This window comes from Budorcas taxicolor, chromosome 2 (assembly GCF_023091745.1).
Source record: "Budorcas taxicolor isolate Tak-1 chromosome 2, Takin1.1, whole genome shotgun sequence".
In the NCBI taxonomy this organism is placed as follows: domain Eukaryota; kingdom Metazoa; phylum Chordata; class Mammalia; order Artiodactyla; family Bovidae; genus Budorcas; species Budorcas taxicolor.
The window spans coordinates 53,911,710-53,934,733 of NC_068911.1; the positions used below are offsets into that span (position 1 = coordinate 53,911,710).

The 23,024-nt window shown below is 37.4% G+C and overlaps 1 protein-coding gene across 1 annotated transcript in view; it reads right to left on the bottom strand.

Annotated features, from left to right (window-relative positions):
* Positions 1-8,456: 8,456 nt before the first annotated feature.
* ITGAV (integrin subunit alpha V) overlaps positions 8,457-23,024 on the bottom strand; it is a 102,824-nt gene continuing 88,256 nt past the window's right edge. Inside the window, exons 22-30 of the mRNA XM_052653802.1 lie at positions 20,156-20,235; positions 19,698-19,778; positions 18,668-18,773; positions 17,936-18,094; positions 17,004-17,117; positions 10,296-10,409; positions 10,087-10,194; positions 9,377-9,499; positions 8,457-9,104 (exon numbers count right to left, since the gene is read on the bottom strand). Coding sequence (XP_052509762.1) covers positions 9,009-9,104; positions 9,377-9,499; positions 10,087-10,194; positions 10,296-10,409; positions 17,004-17,117; positions 17,936-18,094; positions 18,668-18,773; positions 19,698-19,778; positions 20,156-20,235 — 981 coding nt within the window. The 3' untranslated portion in view covers positions 8,457-9,008. The remainder of the gene's footprint in view (positions 9,105-9,376; positions 9,500-10,086; positions 10,195-10,295; positions 10,410-17,003; positions 17,118-17,935; positions 18,095-18,667; positions 18,774-19,697; positions 19,779-20,155; positions 20,236-23,024) is intronic.

Genomic DNA, 23,024 nt, shown 5'->3' on the forward strand with positions numbered 1-23,024 from the left:
GGGGACGCCGCGGGAGGAGGAGGGGGAAGTTAGCATCCTTGCGCACGTGATGCGGGAGGCGGGACGAACCCGGCGCCAGGGACCGCGTCTCCGCGGTCAGCCCGGGGCTGGGCTGCTCCGAGGGCGCGCACGCGGCGGGGTGCTGGGGCTCCGTGCGACTGGTGGCCTCCAAGGGTAAACGGAAAAGGAGAGCCTTTCAGGGGACTGGCAGACCAGGTCCTCCAGCCCCTACCGAGACACAGAAATTTTGCAGAAAGTGGAATAAAATTCCCTCCACCTGACCGCAAAGAAGAGCAGGTGATATTAACATATTGATTACCCTCCTACAACACGCAAGGCTGCACCAACGAATCCAAAAGCCAATCTCTTAACCATATGGGCTTTGGGGCACCGCGGCCATCATTGGTTAGCTCGAAATTAAACTACAGTTCTCCAGATTTTGATTAAACTTCCTTTTTCTTCCCAAGTTGAATTTTCTTTCTGTATCATAAACTATCCTTAATTACATTTTGTCTAGTTATAGTCTACAGTTTTCATTTGCTCAATATTTTTCTAAATGCTTACGAGGTGCTTACCGCGTGCGTTCCAGTATTTTGATCAGGATTTGAATAAGCAAGATAGAATCCCTGCGTTCTATGAGCTCACTAGCTGTTAGGGCAGAGGAATATAAAAGCAAATTATAACCCAAGGTGATGAAGAAACACTACATACAACACGCAGAAATTACATCAAATTGGAAGAAATTAACAATGTGGTATATGGAAGGCGGCTATGAAACAATAGGAGAGGCGGGGTTTAAAGATTACGAGTTCCACACATAGGTGGGGGCAACCAGGTCATCCGAAAGGTGTTGTGTGTGTGTGTGTGTGCGTGTGTGCACATACACCTAGACGTAACAGTGCAGTGTGCTTGGAAAATTGTGAACAATGATTGTCATAGAGTGACAGTGTTTTATATTGAAAAAGGACAGTGGAGATCATGTCATTAAAAAAAAAGCAAACTTGTATAGTACATAGTGTGGAGGCACTGTTCAGGCACCTTATACACATTAACTCTTTACATTAACCTTAAAGAAGGCTGAACACGATGAATTGATGCTTTTGAACTGCGGTACTGGTGAAGACTCTTGAGTCCTTTGCACAGCAAGGAAATCAAACTAGTCAATCCTAAAGGAAATCAACCATGGATTCACTGGAAGGACTGATGCTGAAGTTGAAGCTCCAATACCTTGGCCACCTGATGCAAAGTCAACTCTTTGCAAAGACTGTGATGCTGGGGAAAACTGAGGGCAAGTGGAGAAGGGGGCAACAGAAGATGAGATGGCTGAATGGCCATCACTAACTCAAAGGACGTGAGTTTGAGCAAACTCAGAGGTAGTGAAGCCTGGTGTGTGCAGTTCATGGGGTCACAGAGTCAGACATGACTTAGTGACTGAACAACATTAACCTTGAATGTTACTTAAGGAAACTAAAATTTACACTGCAAGTGATTATGAAATAGTGAAAGAAATTAATCAGGGAAGGGACTTGCTGCCAGTCTGTTTCAAAGGATCACTATCAGTATGGAAGATGGATTTTAGAGGGGTAGATTGGCGGAGAGGAGGCTGGTGTAGTGGTGTTTGTGAAAGCCAGTGAGAAAATACCAGGCTAGTGAGATTGGAAAGGAGAGGAAAGGTGTAGAAAAGAGTGGGAGATTCAGTACGTAGGGCTAGAATCAGCAGACATGGTTTATTGGTATGGAGAAGTGAGGTATGTGCAGTATGATTCAAATGGCCAAACAGATTTTGGCTGCTTAAGACATTTTCAAGATTAGCTGGTACTACTGACTACAGAATCATGGTAAACCATGGCTTGGTCAGCTGTAGTCTCTGCATTTGGAGTACCTCTGGGACGTGTCATCATATAATGTGAATGCGATCTATGACATCACTTCGTTTACCTTCATACTAGATTCAGCTGATCTGGCTGACTGGACAGTCTCTTTCCACACTCACCACTCTTTTGTGTTCCTCCCAATTTTCCCAACATGCTGGAAAAGAACAAATTTCTCACTAGTGGAAAATTATTTGGTCAAAGATACGAAACTAGTTCCATAAAAAATAACAGGCATTGTACACACGTTATCGTATTCTACAAATTAGCTCTCATTTTCCTTTTCTTTTGGAAAAGACTGATGCTGGGAAGGATGGAGGGCAAGGAGAGAAGGGGGTGACCGAAGATTAGACAGTTGGATGGTATCAGCGACTCAATGGACTCAAGTTTGAGCAAACTCCAGGAAACGGTGGAGGTCAGAGGAGCCTGGCATGCTGCAGTCCATGAGGTTGCAAAAAGTCGGACATAACTTAGTGATGAACAGCATCCTGTTTAGTAAATGGAAACACTGAAGATCAGAGCAGCAACTGTCTTGCCCAAGGCTATACTAATATGTGCCTTTACCTTTCCACAATGCTTGAAACTTCAAATGAGCTTTCATTGTTTCTTAGTGATTTTTAGACAAAAATAAACTCGATGGCCTACAATTTTTGGAAGAGAAATGCCAAAATGAGGGCCCTCACACTAAATACCACTATTTCATCATGGCTTTGCCTCACCGGTAAAAGCAGGAGCTGTTGGGGGGGTGAGGTGAGGCCTGAATGCAGTCTTTAATTAATCAAGCTGTTTGTGTTGCATTTTCTTCCCAACTTACCTCTGCTCTTGGAGAGAAAAAAGGGAGAAAATGGAAATGGCTCCAGAATCCTGACTAGCACATCAGAAGGAAAGGAATATTGCCAGAATTTTCTGTCATCCTGCCTTATGGTGGCCAAGTTATCTTTAATATATTAGAGACTGACCTTCCAGAGGCAAACATGCTGATTTCACAGCTACCAATGGAGAAGGATGGGTGTGAAACCCTTCAATAACACAGACTATTTGAAGAAATAAGATTAATCAAGATGGTTTTTAAATGACTTTTAAATGCTCCATTATGCATAGTTTATGCTTTATTTTTGTGCAATATACAAAAGCCATATTATTTGATGCAATCAGGGCTAGTAGTTGGTGAATCAAAAAAGTAGGTCAAGGGACAAAATCAATATATTTTAAACATATTTTAAAAGAAGCAGATATATATTCACTTATCAACCTTTTGATGTAGGGTCAGTAATTGTTTTTTAACCAAACCCCAAGGGTTTGAAGTAGTAAACCACAATTACAATGCATGGCTATTACTTGAAGTTTTCAGTAAAGTGGAGGTTCTTAAAAACTCTTGTCAAGCAATTTGAATGGCAACTTTTTCTATTTGTAATTTCTCTCCAATTTTACAATTTCCTCACCCGCTTTTTTTTTCATAGAAAAATATACTTTATTTAAATTTATATTTCATCCATTCCTTCTAACACATAGAACTGCCAAAAAAACAATTGTGTAAACAAACATAACTGACCTTCAGCATAGATACAGGCCAACTGATGGAGACAAAACCAAGTAGATGTTGACGAAGGGGTGTCTGGCCAACTGCATGTACTTTAGCTGTCAGCCAGTGTGTTTTACAAAGGAATGGAAGATGCTAGTTAATCTAGGAAATTATTTTCAATTCTTAATCCATAATACCATTCATGTTTATGGTGTTATTCAGTCGCTAAGTCATGTCCGACTCTGCGACCCCATAGTCTACAGCACACCAGGCTCCTGTGTCTTCCTTTCTCTGAGTTTGTTCAAATTCATGTCCATTGAGTCAGTGATGCTATCTAACCAGCTCATCCTCTGCCACCCCCTTCTTCCTTTGCCTTTAATCTTTCCCAGCATCAGGGTCTTTTCCAGAGTTGGCTCTTTGCATCAGGTGGCCAAAGTATTGGAACTTCAGCAACAGTCCTTGCAGTGAATATTCAGGGTTGATATCCTTTAGGATTGACTGGTTTGATCTCCTTGCAGTCCAAGGGACTCTCAAGAGTCTTCTCCAGTACAATTCAAAAGCATCACTTCTCCAGTGCTCAGCCTTCTTTATGGTCCAACTCTCACATATAATGTAATCACTAATGTTAGAACTTTGTTTTTATAAATATACTGCAGGAGCCGTCAGAAAGCAGAGTATAATACCATATGTATCTATATAATAATTCTTCCCTGCTTAAGATCTCCTGGTACTTCACTATTGCTCTTAGCAAAACATCCAAAATCCCCAACAAACTGACAAAGCCCTTTACAATATATCCTTTGACTATGCAGGCTCATCTTTTGATTATTTCCTATATAAATACAGAGATGGGGGTTCTTGAGAAGAGAGAAGGGAAGGGAAGGGTATATTTTATTCCCCTGAGCTAGAACTGAATTATTTGGGTTGCAGATACTTATTTCCTCTGCCTGGACCTCTACTCCCTCATGTCTTTAAATGACAAGCCCCCACAGACACTGAAGGTTAGCTTATATATTACCTTCCTGAGGCTACTTTGCCTAATATCCTTAGCTTTGATTAGGAACCCCTGCTATGATCTTTCACAACACCTCTTCTTTCCCCTTAGGACTCTTATTACATAAAATGGATATTTTCTTGCCTGTATCCTCACTAGTGTAGGTTCCACAAAGACCAGGGCCATCATGTTCACAGCTTTATCTCCAGTTCCTGCCACAAGGCCCAACACCGATTGTTTGATAACTTGGTTGATTAAATCAATAAATCAAAATTTTTCTTACTTGAGCATCTATGTTTATTACAGAAAGTTGATAGGCACATAGATTTCAATTTTTTATGAATTTTTATTGGAATACAGTTACTTTACAATGTTGTGTTAGTTTCTGCTGTACAGAAACCTGTTACATATACCCCTCTTTTTTTGGATTTCCTTCCCATTTATGTCACCACAGAGCACTGAGTTAGAGTTCTCTAAGCTATACAGTAGGTTCTCATTAGTGATCTATTTTATACACAGTGTCAATAGTGTGTATATGTCAACCTCCACCTCCCAACTAACACTCCTAAGAACTGGGACTTTTAAATAGGTGTGCCACCTCTTTGAGGTCATCCTTTTAGTGCATTGTTGCTGGCTCCTGTGATTAAAAAAACAACATCACAGAAGGAAAATATAACATCCACGCACAAAAGTGGCACCACATGCTCAAGTTTATTGAACAGACACAAGTTACACATTGGAAACTAATAAGAAGAACACTGTACCAGTTTTCACTAACTCAAATCAAGTTAGCAAATCACAAATTTTAGAACACAGTCATTTTATGCCTCACCCAATGTGGGTGATCACAAGAGAGCTAAAGAAAGAAAATGACTTTCTATGTTACCTAGGTAGGAAATTAATTGATATACACAACTTCCAAGTAACTTTAAGATACTGCAAAGTGTTTCAAAACTACCAGGGAACAGTTCATGTCCAGCCTGAAATAAAGTGTAGAATGAATAAAGGGTAGAAGGACCTTTTAGGGGTAAATAACTTCATTCATATATCCATCTCAGACTCCCTCCTTCCTGCTAACAAAAATACTAATAAATTCTTTTAGATTAGGTTTACTAAATTAGACTTTGAAATATCTAGGTTTGGTTACATTGTTATATTGCACTTGAGAAGAATGACAGCAAAAAAATCAAAGATTCAGTACCTCTGCCAAGAAATTCATTATGTATGAGAAATTACAATGAAACAGAAGCATATATGCATGCTACATGATACGTTCATTGTCCAAACTAGCCTACCAACAAGTTAAAAGAAATATTCTCTACAACACTAAGCATTACATCATTTCATTCTCTATTTTTGATCTTGTATTCAATTTTCAAATTTTGCATTTTTCTTATTAATCCAACTATCACATATATAAGCTATCCAAGAGCACTAACACAGTGATACTGAGATAAGCAACAGTTGTACACAAATATTCCAAGAATGGCTTATTCTTTGCAAGCTCAACACTACATTCTGTAACAAAGGAACATCTATCAATTTACAGACTGTATCCTTTATAAAAAGCCCACTGATCTTATTATACACTATACTTTTGCCACATAAATCTCTCTTAGGGTTATGATTCACTATCAGAAATCTTTCACATCCTCTTAAAGAAGTCAGTATAGCCTCTAACACTTGAATTTTCTCTTTATATAAAGTATTAATGAAAATTTACTATGAATAATTAGTTTCAAAACAGGTAGAATTGTGGCACTAATATTTTGATTAACTGTTTTACAACTCAGTATTAAGAACTTAATAATCAGAATTACAATAATCACTAATTACAACAGAAAGGTAAAGGGAAGAAAAGGAAAGAGCATCCCTCACACAAATGTTTCTCAAAATATTGTCTGAAATAAATGCCTACATAAGAAATCAACAACATAATCAATTTCTTACCAATATCAAATGTTTTATGATATTCCTAACTCCAACGATATGTGATTTCTTAAACTGAATCAGATTATAAGAATTTTACAGTCAAAATAGCTTTCAGTTCTCAATAAATCACAAATACAGCAGTGATTATTTTTTGACATTTCAACCAAAACACTTACGTTACTTTAATCCCAACATTTTGCCAAATATTTTCTTCAAAGGCTAGGTTTTTAGTCTTCAAAGACTAGACTACCATATTTTTGTAGAGATAATTTTTTTTAAAAGAAAATACTATTGCTTTAAACTACAGTTCATAAGAACAATTTAAAACAACATGTTAATTTTCATGACAAGACCCTTCAGTCTCCTCCAGTCTAATGCTCTCCCAACTGAGCTCTCTTGGCTCCTCCTTCAATCTCATAAAAGATTCTATCTTGAGAGAAGAGGCCATAAAAGGAACAGACTGTGCAAAAGCAAACAGGAACATTTAACTTTTCGCAAGAGTGACTTTCTATCCAACAGGTATTTTCAGGAATGACCGCTATTGGATGGGAAAAAGGGGACGGAAATGCTGTTCTAGACCAACTTAGCAACTGTCTTGGGGCAGGCACTAAGATAAAAAATGTTTTACTTAAAAAACTTCAAATTTATTGGTAACAAAAACACTTATTGTGTATGACTACCTACGATCTTTTAAGCTACTAGTAAAATCTATATTACAACACCGATTAATTTTCAAAATCACTAAAGCTAAATATAGGGTCTTGTCAATGTTCTAACTTGTACAACTCACCTACATATGCCTCTATTTTATGAATGTATTCTAGTTTAGCCACTTGTGTAGGGAGTTATAACACAAGCCATGGCAAGAAAATTTCAATTATTTTTAAAACATGGAAAAATATTCAATTATCTAAGGGAAATATTTATCATCGCCTAATGAAGGCAGTAGTTAAAAAGCTATTGAACTCTCAATTTCTAATGCACAACATGATGTAATTACACAAAAATAGGTATAATTAACAGTTATCCCCAGGCCTGAAGGAACTGTGAATAATTCACATAATCTTATAGAAGATTCATCACCCTACAGACTTAAAAAACTACAACTTGCCACCTGTACAGTTTTTATTTAAAAATCCTAGAAAAGTAGTTTATATTAATAAAACTAAAAAAATTTTTAAAGGTTTCCAATAACTTGAATTGCCTATAAAATAACCTCTAAGAAGTTATTATGATAGCTGAGACTGGTTTTACATGTTACACCTGGTTTCAACTGAGGTAATATCCATGTGAGTAGCATCATGCTATTGCTAGAAGTAAACCAGTGAGCTACCTTAAGAATTTCAATTCCATGCATTTCTCGTGGGATTCGGAGGTTGAGCGCACATTCTTATAAATTGTAAAGTTTTCTCATTGATCTTGACACATTCTCAATAACAGTTTTGAAAATATAAGGAAAAATACATATATAGGAGGAAAATAAATTAATCCCAACTAAAAACTCTTGCCCTAATCTAAGAACAAACTACTCAATAAGCAACTCTGTCAAAGAACTACATAGCCTTTTAATTTAAATGCTTTTTTTTCTGGTATTGTCTACAGCCATACTAATGCAATAGAATATACTTTGGAAACAATTTCTAATTCCATATAGCTTCAAGCATCATGATGTTTAGCAGAAATTAAACAATTACATAAAAGAGGCAATTTTGATTATAAAACTAATTTTTAGTATAAGTTGACTTAAAGGATTTGAAATATAACTTGTGTGTTTATTAGTTGCTCAGTCAAGTCCAATTCTATGTGACGCCATGGACCGTAGCCTGCCAGACTCCTCTATCCATGGAATTTTTCAGGCAAGAGAACTCCAATACTGGAGTGGGTTGCCATGCCCTTCTCCAGGGAATCTTGACCCAGGGTTGGAACCCACATCTCCTGCATTGCAGGTAGATTCTTTACTGTTGAGCTACCAGGAAAAACTAATTTTTTAGTATAAGTTGACTTAAAGGATTTGAAATAGAATTTAAACTTATACAAAATAAAATGTAATCAAATGGACTGTGGATAAAAATATAAATAAAAGTTTAATACATGTACTCAATTTTCACATTAAAACAAAAATCTGTACCTTTGCAGTTACAAGAAAGAGTTTTGATGGGATCATGCTTTTTTCTTTTTTTAAAGTCCTACCACATAGGTAATATTAAAATCCAAGTTTATACAGCTATGAAGTAAGCTTGAAAACTCAAGTGTAGTGTAACGTGTATTAACATTATATATCTGCACAAAAGATGTGGATCCTAAGGTACAAATTTGGATTGCTTTAAAACAACAAAAACAATGACAAACAAAATCCAACATACAAAATCAGAAACAGTAATTGTAGGAGGTACTATTTTAGATAAAGTGGTAACTCAGGCACTATCTTATGTACACTGAAGAAGACCTATCACTTGAAATGTTATTATTTAAATACCTAAAAACACAAGTCAGTAGGTGTATTAAATGTATGTCTGAACTTAATCAGGATGAAAAGGATGACAAATATTGCTCTCACTTTGTGGTTAACACCAATGGGCACCATCAGCAGTACAGTCTTGGAATTTTATTCCTCAGGAAGGAAATTAAAATCTCAACTAAAGCTGGAACTTCTAATGGATCAGGATGTAGCGTAACCTAAAAATTACAGTTAAGTTTCTGAGTTTCCTTCACCATTTTCATGAGGCTGAAGCTGTTCCCTTTCTTGTTCTTCTTGAGGTGGCCGTACACGCTTAAAAAAGCCCATCTGTCAGTTGAAAAAAAAAACAAAACTAACATCACTGCTACATCAATGAAGAATACAGAAAGTATTCTGAGTGACCATAATATGGCCAAGAAAATTTAAAATGGTACCAAGTTCAACTTTTCCTCCTTCAAATGATAAGGAGTGCTCATCATATATCATCATTAAAGGTCCAACTACTCTGTCCCTCCCTTTTTTCTCTCCCTTTTTTCTTCTCTCCCTCTTCTTTTCTTCTGCTTCCCCTTCCTCCCTCTCTTCCTAAGTCCATCACTTACCCTGTACATTACGAAAACTAAAACAGCCAGTAACAACAATCCTGCTAGAACTGCTAAAATGATCACCCACACAGGTACAGGCATGGGTGCTGGCTGAATGCCCCAGGTGACATTTGTGGTAACCTGTTGGGGAGAAAAAAGTTCTTGAGTCTTAAAAACAGTTCACTGAGTTATTCAACAAATATCTGAATATATACTATATTTTAAGTTAATGTTACTGACATTATTTTCTAGTATATGATAAGTTATCATTACACATCTGGCATCAATAGCATATACACACATGAAACTCTCAACTTCAGGTTAACTTCTGACGGTCTCTGAAATGATTTTTTAAATAATCTGACCACCCACTTTATTGGTTTCATTGGTTTCATTTTAATCCTCAAATTAAAGGTTTATAAAATGCCCTCACTTACTGCAGTTAACTTCCAACTTTCTAACTTTGTGGGGAGAGATTCCCCAAATTTTCCCACATGAAATTCAGTATATGCTAAGTATATTACCCACAATAAGATGCTAAAGTAAAAGGTCTACCTTTAATAATTCTGGGATGGGGGAGTAAAATAGTATTAAACTAGGTTATAATCCATTCAAGTAACTAAATTACTTTAAATTATGAAAATAGTTAACTGCTAATATTTAAAATAAGAACAACTACAGTATTTAACTGAATGCACTTATTTCATTTCCCAAAATCAGTGACTTACCAATGTGGAGTTGAAGATGTCCTCAATTGGAAGGTTTTTATAAGGAAACTCTATGACATTAAATGAAGCAGACGACTTCAAAGAATATGAATGATTCTGGTTTTCCTTCTATATGGGAATAACAATAAGATGATTTTCCAGATGTCAGGCCTTTGTTATTTCTTTGAAAAAGTGGATAAATTTGCTGAATGCCGCCTCTCCCCACTTACATTCATAAAGGTCTCGGTCCACAGGAGAGACCTTACATACAGGATTGCACTCTTTCCTCTGTCTAGTCGCCCCACCTGGCAGACAATCTTCAAGCATTCAGCAATTCCACAACCCTGCCAAAAAATTACTTACTTAAAAGAAAAGATCACTCTATCATCTCTTCAACATATGAAAGTTAGACATTTGACTTGTTTTATATGAAAGCTAAAGAGCTCTCTATTTTTTGCCTTACAGCAATAACGTTTAAAATGAGTAGGCTAACAGCTGAACCTATGAATGTTTCTTGTTATGAAGGGATTGGTTTTACTGTGATTTGTTATGGAAGGATAAACTTTATAATATTAAAATATTTACTTTCATAGCTAGAATTTAACATTCTTGAGGCAAACCCAGAGCATGGTGATTTTAGTAAGACATGAAAATCAGATCACAATATGCCTGTGGAAAAGAAAGAGAAATGAAGTGAATCTTTAATAGTTATTCCATGTCAGACCTGTAGAAATCAAGTGGCATGCTGATGGTCTTTGCCACATTCAGTGTTTTTAATGGTAACTTGAAGGCAGACAGAAGTAACAAATATTCACCACCTTTTATATGCTGGTCAACCTGGATTAGACATAAACTGTAATGTCATATGCATAAACCTCACAACAGTGCTACCCAGTAACTGACACCTCCAGTTGATAACTACAAATAGAAGCAAACTCCTCTGACCTGATAAAAGGCATCTATGGAGAGCGCACAGCTAATACCATACTTACTGGTGAAAGAATGGATGCTTTTCCCATAAGATTAGGAACTGTATGACAATGTCCATTCATGATACTTCTACTCTACACTGTTCAGAAGGTTCTCGCCAGTGCAATTAAGCAAGAAAAAAAAAAGTAAATAAAAGGTATCCAAATCAGAAAGAAAAAAGTAAAACTATCTCTATTCAGATGATAGAATACTTACAGAAAACTTTAAAGAATCCAAAATAAAACTACTAAAGCTAATAAACAAGTATAGAAAAGGTACAGTATACACACAGATCAGTATACAAATGTGAATTATTTTTATATAAACTGTCAATGAAAAACAAGAAAATGAAAAAATTTTTTAATTCTATTTTAAACAGAATTCAAAAAGAATAAAATATATAGAAGTTACTTAACCAAGGAAGTGTAAGACTTGTACACTGAAAACTACAAAATATTTTTGGAATAAATAAGACTTAAATAAAGAAAATAGCTCATATTCAAGAACTGAAAGACTTAACATCAAAATAGCAATGCTCTCAAAGTGATAGAGCTAATAAAACTGCTATCAAAATATCAACAAGAATTTTTGTAGAAATGGACAAGCTGGTCCTAAAATTCACATGGAATTGCCAGGAACCCCAACTAGCCAGGGCTTTCCTTATATCTCAGTCAGTAAAGAATCTGCCTGCAATCCAGGAGACCTGAGCTCAATTCCTGGGTTGAGAAGAATCCCTGGAGGGAGAAATGGCAACCCACTCTAGTATTCTTGCCTGGAGAATCCCATGGACAGAGAAGCCTGGCAGGCTACAGTCCATGGGGTCGCAAGAGTCGGATATGACTTAGCAACTACACCACCACCAACCACCACCACTAACAAGCCACAACACTCTTGAAAAAGAAGAAACACTGGGCAGGGGGCGCTCACACCCCTCAACTTCAAAACTTACTGCAGAAAAACAATAATCAATAAATTTTGATACTGGAATTAGGATACATGCATAGATCAATGTGACAAAATTAAGAGTCAAGAAGTAAACCCATATATTCACAGTCAATTCATTTTCAACAAGGGAGTCGGGACCATTTAAAGGGAAGAGCTAGGTCTTTCCAACAAATGATGTTGCAAGAACTGGAAAACCACATGCAAAAGAATGAACCTGGGCTTCTATTTCACACCATATATAAAAATTAACTCTGTATGGATCAGAGATATGAAAGTAAGAGCTAAGATTATAAAACTCAGAAAAATTAGCTGTAAATCTCCAGGACTCTGGGGTAGACAATGGTTTTTAAACTATGACAGTAAAAATATAAGCAACACAAAAAAATATATACTTGAGAAATTTGGACTTCTTCAAATTTAAAAGCTTTTTTTGCATTAAAGGATACTATCAAGAAAGTAAAAAGACAACTTACAGAATGAGAGAAAACATGTGCAGGGTAGCATCTAGAACACTGCACGACTCAACAACAAAAAGCAAACAACCCAATTTAAATATGGGAAAGTGGTTTGAATAGAGATTCCTTGAAAGAAGATACAGAAATGAAAAAATGCTCAGCACCATTAGGCATTCAGTTCAGTTCAGTTCAGTCGCTCAGTCGTGTCCGACTCTTTGCGACCCCATGAATCCCAGCATGCCAGGCCTCCCTGTTCATCACCAACTCCCGGAGTTCACTCAAATTCACGTCTATCGAGTCAGTGATGCCATCCAGCCATCTCATCCTCTGTCGTCCCCTTCTCCTCCTGCCCCTAATCCCTCCCAGTATCAGAGTCTTTTCCAATGAGTCAACTCTTCTCATGAGGTGGCCAAAGTACTGGAGTTTCAGCTTTAGGATCATTCCCTCCAAAGAAATCCCAGGGTTGATCTCCTTCAGAATGGACTGGTTGGATCTCCTTGCAGTCCAAGGGACTCTCAAGAGTCTTCTCCAGCACCACAGTTCAAAAGCATCAATTCTTCGGTGATCAGCTTTCTTCACAGTCCAACTCTCACATCCATACATGACCACAGGAAAAACCATAGCCTTGACTAGACAGGCCTTTGTTGGCAGAGTAATGTCTCTGCTTTTCAACATGCTATCTAGGTTGGTCATAACTTTTCTTCCAAGGAGTAAGCATCTTTTAATTTCATGGCTGCAATCACCATCTACAGTGATTTTGGAGCCCAAAAAAATAAAGTCTGACACTGTTTCCACTGTTTCCCCATCTATTTCCCATGAAGTGATGGGACCAGATGCCATGATCTTCGTTTTCTGAATGTTGAGCTTTAAGCCAACTTTTTCACTCTCCTCTTCACTTTCTGCCGTAAGGGCGGTGTCATCTGCATATCTGAGGTTATTGATATTTCTCCCAGCAATCTTGATTCCAGCTTGTGCTTCTTCCAGCCCAGCATTTCTCATGATGTACTCTGCATATAAGTTAAATAAGCAGGGTGACAATATACAGCCTTGACATACTCCTTTTCCTATTTGGAACCAGTCTGTTGTTCCATGTCCAGTTTGAACTGTTGCTTCCTGACCTGCATATAGGTTTCTCAAGAGGCAGGTCAGGTGGTCTGGTATTCCCATCTCTTTCAGAGTTTTCCACAGCTTATTGTGATCCACACAGTCAAAGGCTTTGGCATAATCAATAAAGCAGAAATAGATGTTTTTCTGGAACTCGCTTGCTTTTTCCACGATCCAGCGGATGTTGGCAATTTGATCTCTGGTTCCTCTGCCTTTTCTAAAACCAGCTTGAACACCTGGTTCAATTGAAGGCAAACCATTCAATATCACGGTAATCCAAGTCTATGCCCCAACCAGTAACGCTGAAGAAGCTGAAGTTGAATGGTTCTATGCAGACCTACAAGACCTTTTAGAACTAATACCCACAAAAGATGTCTTTTTCATTATAGGGGACTGGAATGCAAAAGTAGGAAGTCAAGAAACACCTGGAGTAACAGGCAAATTTGGCCTTGGAATATGGAATGAAGCAGGGCAAAGACTAATAGAGTTTTGCCAAGAAAATGCACTGGTCATAGCAAACACCCTCCTCCAATAACACAAGAGAAGACTCTACACATAGACATCACCAGATGGTCAATACTGAAATCAGATTGATTATATTCTTTGCAGCCAAAGATGGAGAAGCTCTATACAGTCAGCAAAAACAAGACCAGGAGCTGACTGTGGCTCAGTTCATGAACTCCTTATTGCCAAATTCAGACTTAAATTGAAAAAGGTAGGGAAAACCACTAGACCATTAGGCATTAGGGAAATCCAAATAAAACTACAATGAGGTACTACTTCACTCCAATAAGGATGACTACAAAAAAAATTTTCTTTGAAGGTAAATAGCAAGTGAAAGCAAGACTGTGGAAAAATTGGGACCCTCTTATACTGCTGGTTGGGAATGTAAAATGGTACAATCACTTTGGAAAACAATTTTGCAGTTCTTCAAAAGTTAAATCAAGTTTGGCCGTATGACCTAATGACACAGCAATTGGACCCCTAGATTTATTCTCAAAAAAATTAAAATATATGTTCACACACATGTTTACAGTGGCACTACTCAACATAGGCAAAAAGCAGAAACAACACAAACACTCATTAACTGATGAATGCATAAACAAAATGTGGTATTATCCACAGAATGGAATATTATCCAGCCACAAAATGAAGTGCTAATGCATGCTTCATGGTGAACCTCAAAAACACTATGCTAAGTCAAAGAAGCCAAACACAAAAGGCCACATTTTATATGATTTCGTTGATAGGAAATGTTCAAAACAGATGAATCCTTAGAGCCAGAAAGCAGATTAGTGGTCTCCAGAGACGGGTGGTAGGCAGAAGGCAGTGGCTGCTTAGTGCAGTGCTTCTTTTTGAAGTGATGAAAACGTTTTGGAGTTAGATAATGTACAATGTTGTGAATATACTAGAGATTACTATATTGTGTATTTTAAAATAGGTAAAATGGCAAATTTTATGTAACTTTTATCTCAAATATTTTAAAAATGTGATTCTGTATTGAGGCCAGAAAGAACAGGATCAAAACCGGGATGAAGGTAGACAGTAACTTCGTATTCACATGGGTTGGTCAGGGAAGTCCAATCTGCCACTTAAGAACAGCAGAAGGACATGGGGGAGTAAGCCACAGAGATAGTTGGGCAAAGAGCATTTTAGGGAGAGAGCAATTTTCAAAATTAGGAGGTAGAAACAGGCTTAGGGCTGTCTGTTCAATGAAAAGCAAGGTGACCAAAATGGGACGAGCAGAGTAAGGAGAGGAAACGCAGGCAGCAAGGCAGAAGGGCCCAGATCCTGTTTGCCTCGAAGGCTTTTTAGGCTCTTGTTTTCCCCTGAGTAAGATGGGAAGACACGGGAGTGACACAGTAGCAGTGTTCATTGCTCAGTCGTGTCTCTGCGATCCCACGGACTGTAGCCCACCAGGCTCCTCTGTCCATGGCATTCTCCAGGCAAGGACACTGGAGTGGGTTCCCAGGGATCAAACCTGGGTCTCCTGCACTGCAGGGAGATTTTTTTACTGTCTGAGCTATAGGCAAGTCCTTGGGAGTGATATGACTTGACCAATTTTTAAAGAGAGTCACTATGGCTTCTATGTGGGAAATACACTGTCATGGGGACAAGGGCAGAACCATGGAGTCTAACTGGAGGTTTGGCAATAGTTCAAGTGCAAGAGGAAGGTGGCCTGGGTTAGACTGTGGCAGTGATACAGATGGCAACAAGGGGTCACTTTCTGTGTGTTGTGAAAGTAGATAATGACAGAATCTGCTGATACATTGGATATGAAGTTTGAGAAGAGTCAAGCACAACACCCATGTTTTGGACAGAAAAACGAGTTGGTATTTACTACAATATGGGACACCACAGAAAGATTAGCATCAGGAAAACTCAAGGGTATGTTCTTAGCATTAAGTGTAAGATTCCTATTTAAGAGGAGTTCCAATAGATAGCTGGATAATAAGAGTCTGGAGTTCAATGCAGAGGATTGGGTTGGAAATATAAATCAAAGTCATCTACACAGAAACAGTACTTACCAGCCCTGAGAATGATTAAGGTCATATCACACGGAACTGTGATATAACCTCTACAGCGACAGAAATCAGTGTTGATATACCTGCACTCTCTAAGTGGTAGCCACGAGCCACACGTGGCTAATGGATACCTGACATGCGGCTGCTGTTTACAAAACTGGACCACACAGATCTAATGAACGACTGGAAGTGGCGCAGCAAGAAATCTGAGCCCTGAAAATCCTCTCTGGAGCTTAAAAGCCTAGAAACGGAGAGGGAGCAGTCGAGAGCTGTGGTAAGAGGACAACCAAGAGAGCGGAGTTCTAGAAGTAAGACAGGGATGTTTCATTACGGAGGGAGTGCTTAATGTGCCCAAAGTCACTGGGCACTTCAACTGAAGGAGAGCTAAGAAGAACCACGGAAGGAGATACGAAGGGAACTGGTGACTGCTAGTGAACAGAAACACTACACCAGGTACTCTGCTAGCTGTGGTTTGCAGATGTTAAATTTTAACATCTTTTAACATGTTAAATTTTAAGAACTGGAGTGACAAACCTCTCTAATAATATTATAGTCATTAAACAGGCTGACTCAACAAAAGATGATCATAATGTTAATTATTCTCACATTTTTTGTTGAGGCCTTCCGGGTTTTTTCTACAGTACTGCACATAAGTTGCAAAGATTAGAGTGAGACCAAGAAAGAGGTCAGTTAAATGAGCACAGTCAGAAAAATAAGTTAGAATATAAAACATTTTTATTAGCAATCTATAAAGATAGATCCCTTGAATAAAACGTGGTATTAATCCAGTTAGGAAGAGGAAAGTAAGAGGAGTGAATGATATTAAAATATATAGCTCTTTGAGCACAGCTGTTGTTATTTTTGAAATGTTCTTTGGCATCAGTTCTATAATCACATATTTTAAAACATTTAAAGTGCTTGTTGTTGGAATGGCACTTACCAAAGTGTGAACATCTCCTTCATTGAGGGTGAGATCCCGCTTCGTGATGAGGTGGTTCCGGTCACCTTGCCCACCAATTGTATCATTCTTTTCACTTGTTTGTGAATTTGAGATCTAGGATTACATTAATAACTGATGGTAAATAACAATGGAAAACATTTTGCATAAACATTTTGGCATAATCTGTTATACGTAATTAAAATACAGCCACTAAAAATGTGGTATGATAGAAAATTCACCACTTACTCTATGGCTAAAACTAAGCACAGAAAATAAAGATGAGTCCTTAATATGTGGGAAGAAATTACCTCTGCCTAGCCATCATTTTCTCCCCTTGCATAGTGAGAGGAGAAATTGATAAAATATACAAAACAGTCTGAAATTTCACAGTGTACATTTGTGATGTGTGTCATGAGTATACATTTTTTGTTTTCTTAACCCTCCTTTTTTATAAACTGCAACAGCTTCTTATCCAAAGATACAGGCTAGGATGGAGAGGACTATATCTAAATGTAAATAGAGTTCCATAAAATGATATTTTCTAGGTCAAGTCAAAAAAGTCAAGAGTAAAATGTTACATCTTACCCCAAAGACAAAAATTTGGACATCCAAACACCCTTGATATAATATCACATGTGGATAAAACCACTATGCGATGAAACCAAAGTCAAACTGGATCACTTAAGAATATCTCCAGAGGCTCACTAAATGCTACATAAATAAATGGTTCAGCAGAAAGTCATAGAATTCATCCTTACTCATTACACAAATAAAGAATCTAATCCATAGCATACTGGTTATGAACTAAAATATTTTTGCAGAATGGATTTATTAGTAAAACAATTGCTTTATTTTATGCATCTCTTTTATAGATTTAGAAAGAAAAGCAATAAAACATCAGCATAATAAACAGCTGCTATGAAGCATATTACCTTTATTCTCAAAGGGTTAATCTCCATATCTGAAGTGCAGTTCATTGGTCCATCAATATCATATTGAAGGATGTACAACAAAGTGTTATTGTTATATTTGTAAGGCCACTGAAGATGTAGCATTGCCTTGCTGAATGAACTCGGACCATTGTTTCTCAGCTAACGAGGAAAAGAAAATGTAAATACTTTGGGCAAAAATCTATAATCCGTCCCCTACATCATCTTTAGGAATCCTGAAGCAACAGCATTTGAATAACAGCAGAGTTTCCATAGTGACTCTAATATTACATCATGATCATTAGTATGCAAAAGAATCAAACTCAACATATGCCTCCGAATAGGGCAGTGTGTGTCAGGATAAAAATATAAACAAAAGAGGAAAACATGAAACAGTTATTGATAAGTGGCATAGAAAATTTTCTTCCTACAGAACCAAAATTTTACTCAATGACCTATTCCTTTTATCCAAGTACAACTAATTGGTTTTAAACAACAGTTTGCATAAACAGCTTTCTTTCACCACTTGAAGTTAGTCGTCTAATGGAAATGAGCTTAAGAATGGGGAAAAAATTCTAAGAAATCTCTGGTACAAAATTAAACTATGCAAAGTTTACATACAGGTTACATAGATTTGTTTTCTTTTTGTTTTTTGGACTTGTTTTTTAAAAGCAGCCTATCTGTTCCTCCCTCTGTTGTCTCTCTACCAGGTATCAATTAAATCCAACTGCAAACCTCATAGATGTGCTGAACAACTGGCCCAACATCTTCTTCAGTCTCAGGGTTCTCTTTGTACTTCCAATTTGGAATCGGAAGAAAGATATGATCAGGACTTGAGACTCTAAACAATGAGCAAAGAAAACCTACCATGAATATCAAAATGATATGGTCAGTTCCTTTTCAAAAGTATCTAGTATCCAAATGAATCAGAATTTTATTTTATTTTTTTTATTTTTTTATTTTTTATTTATTTATTTTTTAATTTTAAAATCTTTAATTCTTACATGTGTTCCCAAACATGAAACCCCCTCCCACCTCCCTCCCCATAACATCTCTGAATTTTAAAAAAAGCACCAAAGCCAAAAAAATTATACTTGTATGTGTACACGCATAGCTGGACATACAAACTCTTCTTTACTGAATCCAGTGTAACAGATGAATTGGTAATAGGCAAACATTTCTGCATAAGAGTTCAATAAATTTATTTTATGCTGCTTTTGCCATGTCTGGTTTATTACCAGAGAATTAGCAAATAAATATTTGGGGCTTTGGAATACACCCAGAGCCTTCTTATTCCTACAGAAGCTATAGTTCTGGTAAAATCACCATGAAACATATACTATCCAAAAGAAGTTAGGGGCCTAAGACTTGGACACATGTTATGTGCTGTGCTTAGTCGCTCAGTCATGTCTGACCCACTATAACCCGCCAGGCTCCTCTGTCCATGGGGATTCTCCAGGCAAGAACACGAGAGTGGGTTGCCATGTCCTCCTCCGGGGGATCCTTCCCAACCCAGGGATTGAACCCAGGTCTCCCGTATTGCAGACGGATTCTTTACTGTCTGAGCCACCAGGGAAGCCCTGGACAGATCTATGCCTATGGCTGATTCATGTTGATATTTGGCAGAAAACCACAAAATTCTGTAAAGTAATTATCCTTCAATTAAAAAATAAATAATTTTTTTTAATGTAAAAAAAAAAGTAACTACTTTTTAAAGTAGTTTAAATCATGAAAATAAGTTACTCAACTGGGTAATCATACTGACCCTCTTATCTCAACAGCAGCTAAAACAGCAAGGTCAACTTTGTAAGATACAACCGGGCTTACTTTATCAAAAAGATTGGAGCTGAAAAAGAAAAAAATAAATGTAGGACTGAATTTGATGAGCACAATTATCATCAAAATCATACAGAAGCAAATGCAGTGAAACTAAAAGTGAACAAATGAAAAGCAATAAAGAAATGACAAACTGCACAAAATAATTATTTCATTAGCATTTAATTCTAAGAAGGTGATTTTTATTTAACTTTTATTTTTGTCTTAAAATTCAAAAATAATAAAATTATTCTTATCATGTAAATATTGGTCTTAAAATTTGTTAACTAAGTACTAAAATTTTAGTCTATCCTATTTCATAATACTTAAGTATACTGCAAAATACATTTATAAAAAACACTATTTCCTCAAAAGTCATTATAGGCAGAAAAAACGTTGTCTTCACACCTTTGAATTTGTAAATCAAATTTCACAGATGTATCCATCTCTGATTGCTGGTGCACACTGAAACGGAGACCAGCTAAGAGCTAAAGGAGAAAAAGAAGGTTAATGTTAGTTAGAAACATGTCAAACAATTGAAATTTCAAATGCAATCTCCAAAGAAAAAAGAATGGTCTAAAACAGGGTATTTCTGAACTTAAAACTGAAAGTACTCTAGCAAAAATAACAAAGCCTGCTGCTGCTGCTGCTGTTCAGTCACGTCAGTCATGTCCGACCCTTTGCAACCCCATGGACTGCAGCATGCCAGGGTCCTATGTCCGTGGAATTCTCCAGGCAAGAATACTGGAGTGAGTTGCCATGCCCTTCTCCATAGGACCTTCTTGACCCAGGAATCGAACCCGTGTCTGTGTCTCCTGCATTACAGGCAGATTCTTTACCAGTGAGCCACCAGGGAGGCCCTAAGTCTGATCTTCTATCAAATCCCTATTAATTAAGATACTCAGGCCAATCCATAATGGAGCCTGTTTAACAACAGTGATTATCATATCTCCTTATAATATTAATTTATTATCTCCTTATAATGTCAACTAATATTAACTTTCTGAAAAATGCAAGAGAAACCACTGATCCAATGAAAGTACAGTAGTTATGCACAAGATTTACTGACAGGAAGCTAATACATGAACTTGTGTTAATAGAGCAGGAAGAAATAGATGGTTTACAAGACTGAGAGAGCCTGACTAAAAAGGAGAGGAAGTAGGGCCAGAAGCAGAATTTCTCTACGCCACCCAGAAGTCCATTAATAACAAACATCTTAACTTCTGCAGGCAGAAAATTATTTTAAAGAAAACAACTGAGCTACAAAGTTAGAGAAAGCAGGCTTCTTGGAAGTCATATAAAAGACATCGAAAAATGGCCCTTCCAGGGGACTTCATCAAACCACCTCTAACTTTACAAAGCCTGGAGCCAGCCGTAAGAATTAACCTGGAATTATCTTTGCTGAATACACAGTGACTAAGAAAGTTAGAGAGAATGAGTGTATGAGAAAATAAAAGGCACGTTCACTCCTTAATAAAACATTGCATTAAATACAAGTGACAAATGAAACTTTGAGGACTCTGTTCAAGCCATCTTCCCCAAGAGACCATATATCTAGAAATAATTATAACTTTTAAGGGGAAAATATATTTAAAGAAATATGGAATATTTATTTTTTATTGAAATGTTAATATTTCACACACAACACTGTGTAAAGTTAAGGTATACAACATGTTGATTTCATACATTACATGATTACCACTGCAACAATAACTGTAACTGTCACATACTGTTGTCTATAATCATTACACTGCACACTAGATCTCTAGGACTTACTAGTCATTGAAAGTCTGTACCCTTAAATAACATCTAATAGGACACTATCTATAAGGGTAGATATGGAATTTATAGTCCCATATTTTCACAGATAATGCCAGGCTGGATGAAGCTCAAATAGGAATCAAGATCACATCCAGTCCTACCACTTCATGGCAAACAGATGAGAAAAAAATGGAAACAGTAACAGACTTTATATCCTTGGGTGCCAAAATCAATTCAGACAATGACTGCAACCATGAAATTAAGACACTTGCTTCTTGGAAGAAAAGCTATGACAAACCTAGAAAGCATGTTAAAAAAGCAGAGACATCACTTTGCCGACAAAGGTCCCTATTGTCAAAGCTATAGTTTTTCCAGGAGTCGTGTACGGATGCGAGAATTGGGCCATGAAGGCGGCTGAGCACCTAAGAATTGCTACTTTTGAACTGTGGTGCTGGAGAAGATTCGAGAGTCCCTTGGGCAGCAAGGAGACCAAACCAGTTAATCCTAAAGGAAATCAACCCTGAATATTCATTGGAAGGACTGATGCTGAAGCTAAAGCTCTAATACTTTGGCCACCTAATGTGAAGGGCCAACTCACTGGAAAAGACCATGATGCTGGGAAAGGCTTGAGGCAGGAGAAAAAGGGGACGACAGAGGACAAGATGGTTGGATGGCATCAGTGACTCAATGGACATGAGTTTGAGTAAACTCCAGGAGATAGCGAAGGACAGGGAAGCCCAGCATGCTGCAGTCCATGGGGTAGCAAAGAGTCAAATACGACTGAGTGACTGAATAACAATTATCACAGATCTTCTAAGAGAGTTCCAGAAAAACATCTATTTCTGCTTTATTGACTATGCCAAAGCCTTTGACTGTGTGGATCACAATAAACTGTAGAAAATTACAAAAGAGATGGGCATACCAGACCACCTGAGCTGCCTCTTGAGAAACCTATATGCAGGTCAGGAAGCAACAGTTAGAACTGCACATGGAACAACAGACTGGTTCAAATAGGAAAAGGAGTACGTCAAGGCTGTATACTATCACCTTGCTTATTTAACTTATATGCAGAGTACATTATGAGAAATGCTGCGCTGGATGAAGCACAAGCTGGAATCAAGATTGCTGGAGAAACATCAATAACCTCAGATATGCAGATGACACCACCCTCATGGCAGTAAGTGAAGAGGAACTGAAAAGGCTCTTGATGAAAGTAAAAGAGGATAGTGAAAAAGTTGGCTTAAAGCTCAACATTCAGAAAACTAAGATCATGGCATCTGGTCCCATCACTTCATGGGAAATAGATGGGAAAACAGTGGAAACAGTGTCAGACTTTATTTTTGGGGGCTCCAAAATCACTGCAGATGATGACTGCAGCCACGAAATTAAAAGACGCTTGTTCCTTGGAAGGAAAGTTATGATGAACCTAGATTGCATATTAAAAAGCAGAGATATTACTTTGCCAACAGAGGTCTGTCTAGTTAAGGCTATGGTTTTTCCAGTGGTCATGTATGGA